The following is an 8,976-nucleotide window of genomic DNA, read 5'->3' as shown; positions in this document are numbered from 1 at the left end:
TTTTTCAATCCTTGAAGTAAACTGAATAAAATCACATTAAACTGTACATAATTTTTTTTTATTCTGCGAGTATATTTACCAATGTTTTTGTGCTTATCTAAGCGCTTAAAACGGATTTGTTTCTTGCTTATTTTCTTCAGCCCTGGTTATTACTAACAAATTGATTTTGTTAGTAATAACCAGGGCTGAAGAAAATAAGCAAGAAACAAATCCGTTTTAAGCGCTTAGATAAGCACAAAAACATTGGTAAATATACTCGCAGAATAAAAAAAAATTATGTACAGTTTAATGTGATTTTATTCAGTTTACTTCAAGGATTGAAAAATTACAATGGACACACTAGTGTTGCTCGATATTCTCAAATAATGGAGATCTGCGTTGGTTGGTCTTAATTTTTTTAAATATTCGTTATTCGGTATTCAATGCTGCCCGTAGAGACAAACCATTGGTATTAAATTTTTACATCCAAGCAGAAACGAAATTAGAGTTGCGGGTTAATAAAAACTAGATCTCTTTTTATATGTTATTATTTTCCTTGATACAAATATATCAAGGTAAAACCGCTCGCTCAATTCGTCAACCATCATTAATTTTTTGAAGTTTGTCCACTTTATAAGATTGAAATTTTGAGAGCAACTGAAGTGAGAATGTGTTTGTGAGATTGAAAATTTGAAAACATTTTTGTTATGTTAGCAAACTTAAAAAATGTTCAGGCTGTCTCGCAGCGGTTTCTTCAAATTTTTATATCATGATTATTTTCGAACATTTATTTAGTTCGACGAATAAAAAAAGCAAAAGAAATGGTCAAGAAAAATTTATAGCGCTAAATTATCTTAAGCAGTACGAAGTTATTAAGAAATTCGCTACGCTTTGTACTATGGTTTGCTAAAGTTTGTTTGTGAAGAGTACCAGGCACCCTTGTTTTCAACAGAAATATATGCCCGTTCCATTATTTCGTAAGGAAAATGTAAGACAGCAGGCTGTAAGCTTAAACTTTTTGGACCTGGTAATAACTTCCCTGAACACTTATTGTTAGGCTTTAGCGTTCTGTTAAAGATTATGAGTTGATTACGCTTTAGCTTTTATACTTCTTGCCTGCCCCAAATCAGCAACGGATAAACTTTCCAATGATGGCATATCCTCTAAAAACATCCATAGTAAGAAAAACATCGATGTTTTCAAAAAAATATTTAAACATCGATACTATCGATAGTGCTCCGATGTTTTTGCAGCTCTAATACGTTCTGCGTTCTTGACTGATTTCAGCTTTTCTGCGAAACATCTGATTAATTTTTCACGCCTGAAAGTTTTCCAAGTTGTCGGCGTGGGTGTAAGGAGCTCATGTATGGGTTCAGTAATTTCTGCTTTACTTAAGAAACCGATAGTAAACGTCAATATGAGTAATTCTCAGGCAGATATGGTGCGCGAAGTAATTGCAAATAATAAGGTAGTCATTTTTTCTAAAAGCTACTGCCCTTTCTGCACCATGGCCAAGGAGGTTGGAGTTAACACCTTTTCGAACGTGGATTTACTTATTTATGTATGTTCTTGATTTTCTTTTAAGCAATTTCGCAAACTTGCTGTTCCTGCATATGTTGTTGAACTTGATAGTCGCACTGATGCTGAAGAAATCCAAAACATCCTCGGTGAGATAACAGGCGGTAGAACGGTAAGTAATAGGGATTTGCCGGGTAGACTTTAGTATTCAGGCGCACCTTTTGTTTTAAGAAAACCAGGTGGAATTGACAAATGAAACTTGGTCAGGACGTTAATCCTATTTAATCCTGTTTTAAGCTAGTTTAAATAACATCAAGTTAGGGAACTTCATATCCTTATTTAACGAATCTTTAAATCAATAAATAATTTTTTTTCTTTTAGTTCTTGTAATAAAAGCGTGTTGTTGTTTTTTTTTTTAACTATAATTTTATTACTCAGTATTATTTCTTACACACTTCCTTTTTCTTGTTTTAATAAAAGGAATGGGAAGTGTTTAGCTATTTGTGCAACGATTTAGGGGTGGGGACGGAGGGGCAGGTGGTGTGGGCCCCACAAATCCCCCCTAAACGAAAGAGGAGTGACGCTTTATGAAGTCACCCCTCCCCCCCCAACTCCTCCCACAGACCTCTGGGGAGCTGTTTGAAAATAGGGGAATTTTAGCGTTTTTGCAAGAAAAAAAAACAAAGTTAAACTTGCGTCCGAAGAAGGGGGGCTGGACATCTTTTGCAGAGAACACCTTTCTGCGTAGGCGGCCTACCGCCCCCGTGATGTAACCTTGGGAAGGGAAGGAAGGGTAACTAGAATTCCCTTTCTGTGTGGTAAACCTGGGGCTGCCGCCACAGTGATGTCTATTTTGGTGTTTTATAAAAATATCTTGTATATAAAAATGTATATACAAATTTATAACAAAAATTTGCAACAAATACCATATTTCCAACCGACATTATTGTTAAATTTTTTGCACTGATTTAGTAAATAAAATTTTTGTAATAAAGCGTGAACTGTTGTCTACAAGTGTGTGTAAAAGTTTTTTGATTCGATTCACGCGTTTGGGCACAGCAACCCAAAATCGTTGTACAAATTCATAAACAGTACCCAAAGGAATAACATTGAAGCTATGATTGGAGGTCTAATATTCTTTTGCAATTAGTGTTGTTCATGTTGATGTTGTCGATGTTTCGGTTTCATTGCAAAGGAATATCCTCCAACGATAGCTGCAAGGTTAGTCCTTTTATTAAAACAAGAAAAAGGAAAGATGTAAAAAAAATATACCTAATGAGTAATAAAATTGTAGTTAAAAAACCAACAACATGCTTTTATTACAAGAAGAACTAAAAAAAAAAAATTATTTATTGATTTAGAGATTCGTTAAATAAGGATATGAAGTTCCCTAACTTGATGTTATTTAACCTTTTAAACTAGCTTAAAATAGGATTAAAGTAATTGGCACGTAGTCATGGTCGAAATATAGTCCACTAAAAAGTTAGTTGCAGTTATTTTTTACAGGCATCCCGTTGGTAGAGGGCTTCGGGTGTACGAATTTTTTGTAACATCAGGAGTTGAAGACTTGGTCCAGTGCTAGTCTCCTAAAATTGCCTCTAATCACGTCGTAAGCAGATTTCCCATATGAACTTGCAACAAAGGTCAATTCTGCCATTTCCTTGAAGGGATTTTCATGATTTCAGGCCTTTAATAAAGTTAATATGATTTATTCATATTGTTTTTGCTTTTTACACACCTTTCCTCTTTCAAAAATATACAATTTCATAAAACTTCAATGTCTATTTATCATATTGCTTGAGCGTTAGACGATCTAGAGTCCAAACGCATAAGTAGCCCATTACGCCCATTTGGGTACTTAAAGTTGACATTATAGACAATGATTTTATGTAAAAATAAAAATAAAAAAAATGCTATAATCAAAAAAAATAAATAAAAAGAAAAATGGGCGCTTTTATAAGACGTAGCTGTTGCCCAACCGTTGGCTATTTGTCTTAGAAACGCACAGTTGAGTAGTTCCGTTCAGCTCAACAGTTGGCAACTTTCCGCCATTTTTCCAGCGGAAAATGTTTACGCTACCTGAACTCAACGTGTTGGGCTTAGCCTAAACAGCTGATCGAAAATACTTACGCCGCTTATATTGAATTTAACGACGCTTCGTTATTATATTTTATATTACTAATGTGATAAAATAACTAGAATATTTTATAATAATACTACGTTTCAAAATATATGTTTTTAAGATGTTTGCTATATAATTTTACACTGTTTAATTCATTGTAACATTGAACGATTTTTTCAACACGGCGGCAGCTCAGCGTTGAATTCTAAATACTATCGGCGCAACTATCTCTATTTGTTGCAATTTCATTTGTTTACATTTATCAGCTGTTCATTTGGCAGCATATTCATCAAGCCGTTTCTAAGACGTAATTGTTGGATTAAACAGTTGCCATCAGTTTCGTAGCAGATGAGCTAAACAGCTCATCAGTCTTATGAACGCGCCCAATGTTTGCTTCATTTATTTTTATTTTTTATACGTTGCACATTAATGTAAAAAATGTACAATTAAAGCCCGTAATAAGACGGAAGAAATACATTTTTTTTCATTAAGTTGCGTTAAAAGGTTTCAAAGATACAGCACTTTAAAGAAAGGTATCTATGACGTTTTCTTAAAATTTAAGCCCCGTGTAAAATATGCCGCACGTATATTCTTGTCACCTAGACCTTCAATCTCTTCAACTTTCATCCAAATCCTTAGAGGTCGCGCACAGAGGTGGCCGTGGCGACATGAAATGCCTCATATCGATGGCTGAGCTGAAGATCGACCTATCTCGGCAGCCGATTCGAAAACGCTCTATTTCAGAAAACTTTTCAAGAACGCCCTACTTCAGAATTTTATTGAAAAACATTCTATCTCAGAATTTTGTTGAAGAACGCCCTATCTCAGAATTCGGTTCAAAAACGCCCTATCCCAAACGATAATACATTGAAAATAAGCTGTGATAGGGTTTTTTCGAACTGGCTGCCGAGATAGGTCGATCTTCCACTTAGCCATCGATATAGTAACAGGGATGGGCGTTTTTGAATGAATTATTATTCAAACAAAAAATAAATTTTTATTAATCATTGCAGTAATTTCAAACAGGGACGGTAATCATTATGAGTTAAATAATTTAAATCAGCATTTAATCATTATTTTATGAGTTTTATTTTTTTCGCTCTAAAATAATAATTATTGATTTTTATTTCTTTTGCTCAGCGGAAATAATTATAATTTGATTTTTATTTTTTCGATCACAAATAATGATTATTTTATGATTTTTATTTTTTCGCTAACAGATAATAATTATTATTGAGTTTTATTTTTCCCCTTAAAAATAATGATTATTCATAAAATTGAAAAGGCTATACAGACGCAACTTACTGAAATTTTGACCTGAAAATTTTGAGGCTTATTCCTTTATTAAAGTGTCGCTCCCTCTGAAATCGCACTGGTATAGCTTTTGATTTTTTTGAATGATCATTATTCTTAAGTGAAAAAAATAAAACTCAATAATAACTATTATCTTTGAGCGAAATAATAAAAATCATAAAATAATCATTATTTTTGATCGAAAAAATAAAAATCAAGTAATAATAATTACTTTTGAGCGAAATATTAAAACTCCAATGTTAATAATTATTTTTAATCTTTATTGGTTAAACTCGAAAAATAAAAATCATTGTTCATTACAGTGGGACGTACGAAAACAAATACGTGGGTATAAATAAAGTTGTTTTACGACGATTACAATTTGTTGATTTCTTTGATTAAAATTTAAAAAATAATGATTATTTTCCGTCCCTGATTTCAAATGACGAATAAATTTTTATTCCTCATTCAAGCACTTGCGAATGATGAATAAATTTTTATTCATCACTCAAATAACTTCAAATAACGAATAAATTTTTATTCATCTTTCAAGCACTTGCGAATGAATGTTGAATAAATTTTCATTCATGATTCAAGTAATACTGAATAACGCATAATTTTTCATTTATTATATGTATATAAGCATGAACATAAGTGTGTATGTACTTATTTAATTATCTGTATATGTGGTTTTTAAAAAGGGTTGCCACCTGTTTTAAATGTATGGGTGTCAAAAGATAGAGGTCTAAGAACGTTTCAGTTTAAAAATATTTTCAAGAGTGTTGCCTTGTAATTGAAGTGGAATTTAATTCAACTATACACGAGGTGTATGAAATAACAATTGGGGTGTTCACAGTTCGTTCCAAATAGTGTCTCAAAATGTAGACGTCTACATTTTAAGACGTTTTCTAACCGTAAAATCTGTGGTGTTGTTGTTTCCCATACAAAATTGGAAAACGACGCCGTCTATATTATGTAACACTCAAAGGTATGTTTTTTACGCGTCTACATTTTGCAACCTCGCAGCAGGGTTGCATTATGGCAATACTAATCACATTTTTTTTTTATTTATTGGGCACGTTTTCTGTATTTGCATTTAATTTGAGCGCAATTTCTGACGAAAAGAAACAAATCAAGGAAAAGAAATAACAAATATTAGGAATTGGTAATTAAGTTATATAATTACAATTTTTCAGAAAGAAAATCGAAAGGCGACATATAAAAAATGCACGTCTACATTTTCAGACACAATTTGGAACGAACTGTGAACACCCCAAATATATGGGTGCTAAACTAAAGAGCGTTAAGAAATCTTTAGAATATTTTTGAGGCGTTTAAAGAGGATTGCCACCTGTTTGAAAGTATTCAAATTAATAACTTATATTTTAAATGTATTTTGATTTGTGATTTTTCAGCTAAATAATATTCTTTTAGGAAACGCAACTACATCAGGATTTTTGGGACTAATTCGGAATTTTTGGGACTATTTCGATGTTTTCGGCGTTCTCGGGTATATATCGGGATTTTTGGTACTAATTCCGTATTGTTGGGACTATTTCGGATTTTTTGAGACTTCCTCGAGATTTTCTCAAGGGGATTCTCGGGATTTTTGGACTATTTCGGGATATCCGAGGATTCTTCGGGATTTTCTGGACTATTTCGGGTTTTTCGACACAACTTCGGTATTTTCAGGGCTCAGGCTCATATCGGGATCTACGGGACTATTTCAGGATTTTTGGGACCAATTCGGATTTTTTGGTACTATTTCGGGTTTTTCGAGACTACTTCGAGCTTTTCGGGGTTCTCGGGGCTATTTCGGGATTTTTAGTACCAATTTGGAATTTTTGGGACTATTTCGGGTTTTTCGAAACTGCATACCTCGAGATTTTCATGATTTTTGGGACGTTTTCGGGATCTTCGGGACTACTTTGCGATATTTAGAACTATTTCGGGTTTTTCGACAATATTTCGAGATTTTCAGGAGTTTTGGGACCATTTCGGGATTGCTGCACCATTTCACGATTTCTTCGGGATTTTCAGGACTGTTCCGGGTTTTTCGAGAATATTTCAGAGACCATAACGATTATAAGAAATAAAATTAAATATTGCTCTATAATTATTACTGAACAATGGAAAAGTTGTTTTCGTCTCGCGGGACGATTATTTCAAGACCAATATTATTTACGTCTTCTTATAATGATTATATGGGCTTTTCATTTTTTTTCGTCTCGGGACGTTTATTTCAAGACGAATATTATTTACGTCTTGTTATAATAATTATATGGGCTTTTTATTTTTTTTCGTGTCTCGGGACGTTTATTTCAGGACGAATATTATTTATGTCTTCTTATAATAATTATATGGGCTTTTTATTTTTTTTCGTCTCTCGGGACGTTTATTTCAAGACGAATATGATTTACGTCTTCTCATAATAATTATATGGGCTTTTTATTTTTTTTCGTCTCGGGACGTTTATTTCAAGACGAACATTATTTACGTCTTATAATAATTATATGGGCTTTTTATTTTTTTTCGTCGCTCGGGACGTTTATTTCAAGACGAATATTATTTACGTCTTCTTATAATAATTATATGGGCTTTTTATTTTTTTTTGTCTCTCGGGACGTTTATTTCAAGACGAATATTATTTATATCACAATGGAATTGGTACACTTACAGCCGATTTCACGAAATTTTTTAATTGCAATTTAATTGACATTTAATTTAAATTTTAATTTTTATTAAATTTTGCATTTAAGTTTTACTCCTTTCACCAATACACACTTGGCCTAATTCAATTTGTGTGGCATAAATGAAGCTTCGAAGTTGAAATTTGGCGAAGTCAATCGCCATGGCATTTATAAGAAGATGACCAAATTTTGGACCATCGGGCCACGCCCACCTTGACCGCCCATACAACATTATTTGTAGCTTTAAAGATTTTCAATGAGAAGTGAGTAAATCTTATACGGCTTTATATAAAGTAAAGTTGCAAAAGTGGTGTAACCCATTGACTCAAAAACCTCTGGACCGATTTTGACGAAATTTTGACATAAGGCATATATATTTGGAGAAGGTTTAAATTATGTTAGTTTGCTATCCGGTAAATATTAAAACATTTATTCAATTTAGTTAAATTAATTACTTCAATATGGGTATCAATCGAAATGGTGTTGAAAAGGATTTATTTCTAAGCAACATGTGGGAGGGTTGCCATCTAACCCCGTTTAGGTCGGCGAAGTATCTCAGAAGTTGTCCGTCCATAGGGCTACCTTCACTACGTATTCTTCTACTCAGGGCTGGCATCGAGTCAAACCCAGGGCCAGAAACCTACACCTGCTGTGTATGCCGGAGACGATTACACCACAACTCCACCTCAGTCAAGTGTAATGCCTGCGAGGGGTGGAGTCACCTCAGAGTCTGCTCGGGACTACGGACACATAGACAGTGGACCACGTCGTACGTGGCCCCCTGTTGCTCAATCAGAGCAGCCTCCACGGCTAACCACAGTCCGCCCGAGCAGCCTCACACAGTCACCACAACACAACAACATAATAACACCACAGACCATACCACAGCCACGACAGACCACATAACACACACAACCGCACCACCACCCACACGCCGCCGCCAACAACTCCTGGTTCCCCCTACAATCTGCACGGTATGTCAGACCAGGATATTCCGTAATGTGACATCAGTCAAGTGCAACACCTGCCTTGGCTGGTGCCACTTTAGGGCATGCTCAGGTCTGCGTACCACGCGAGATTGGACTGGGAACTTCGAGGGCCCGTGTTGCGCTGCTCAGTCGCAGACCCCAATTGCGACGCCCCCCGCCACCACCACAGGGCGGCAATCATCACAGCAGCGCACACAGCCAACGGCGGCAAGAACACACACATCACTTACACCCCACATCACGACACGTCTCCCGAACCACATGAAGCTCCTTCAATTTAACTGCAACGGGCTACAGAGCAAGATTGAGGAGATAACCGTCTTCATGTGTCGGCATGGTATATTGATAGCTGCGGTCCAAGAGACGAAGTTGCACAGCAATTCAA

At 35.0% G+C, this 8,976-nt stretch overlaps 1 protein-coding gene across 2 annotated transcripts in view; it reads left to right on the top strand.

Moving 5' to 3' along the window:
• Positions 1–1,211: 1,211 nt before the first annotated feature.
• LOC118738696 (glutaredoxin-C4-like) overlaps positions 1,212–8,976 on the top strand; it is an 81,554-nt gene continuing 73,789 nt past the window's right edge. Inside the window, exons 1-3 of one of the 2 annotated variants that reach the window (XM_036469608.1) lie at positions 1,212–1,498; positions 1,565–1,669; positions 6,347–6,699. In XM_036469608.1, the coding sequence (XP_036325501.1) occupies positions 1,346–1,498; positions 1,565–1,669; positions 6,347–6,379 (291 nt within the window). In that variant the 5' untranslated portion in view covers positions 1,212–1,345 and the 3' untranslated portion in view covers positions 6,380–6,699. Of the gene's footprint in view, positions 1,499–1,564; positions 1,670–6,346; positions 6,700–8,976 lie in introns of those variants that run through there. The other variant, XM_036469607.1, reaches the window with a different exon arrangement.

The sequence above is a fragment of the Rhagoletis pomonella genome, unplaced genomic scaffold (assembly GCF_013731165.1).
Source record: "Rhagoletis pomonella isolate Grant_MI unplaced genomic scaffold, Rhpom_1.0 Rhpom_scaffold_00005, whole genome shotgun sequence".
Taxonomy (NCBI): Eukaryota; Metazoa; Arthropoda; class Insecta; order Diptera; family Tephritidae; genus Rhagoletis; species Rhagoletis pomonella.
The sequence above is the reverse complement of the archived record's forward strand: the minus strand, read 5'-3'. Positions and strand labels throughout refer to the sequence as shown.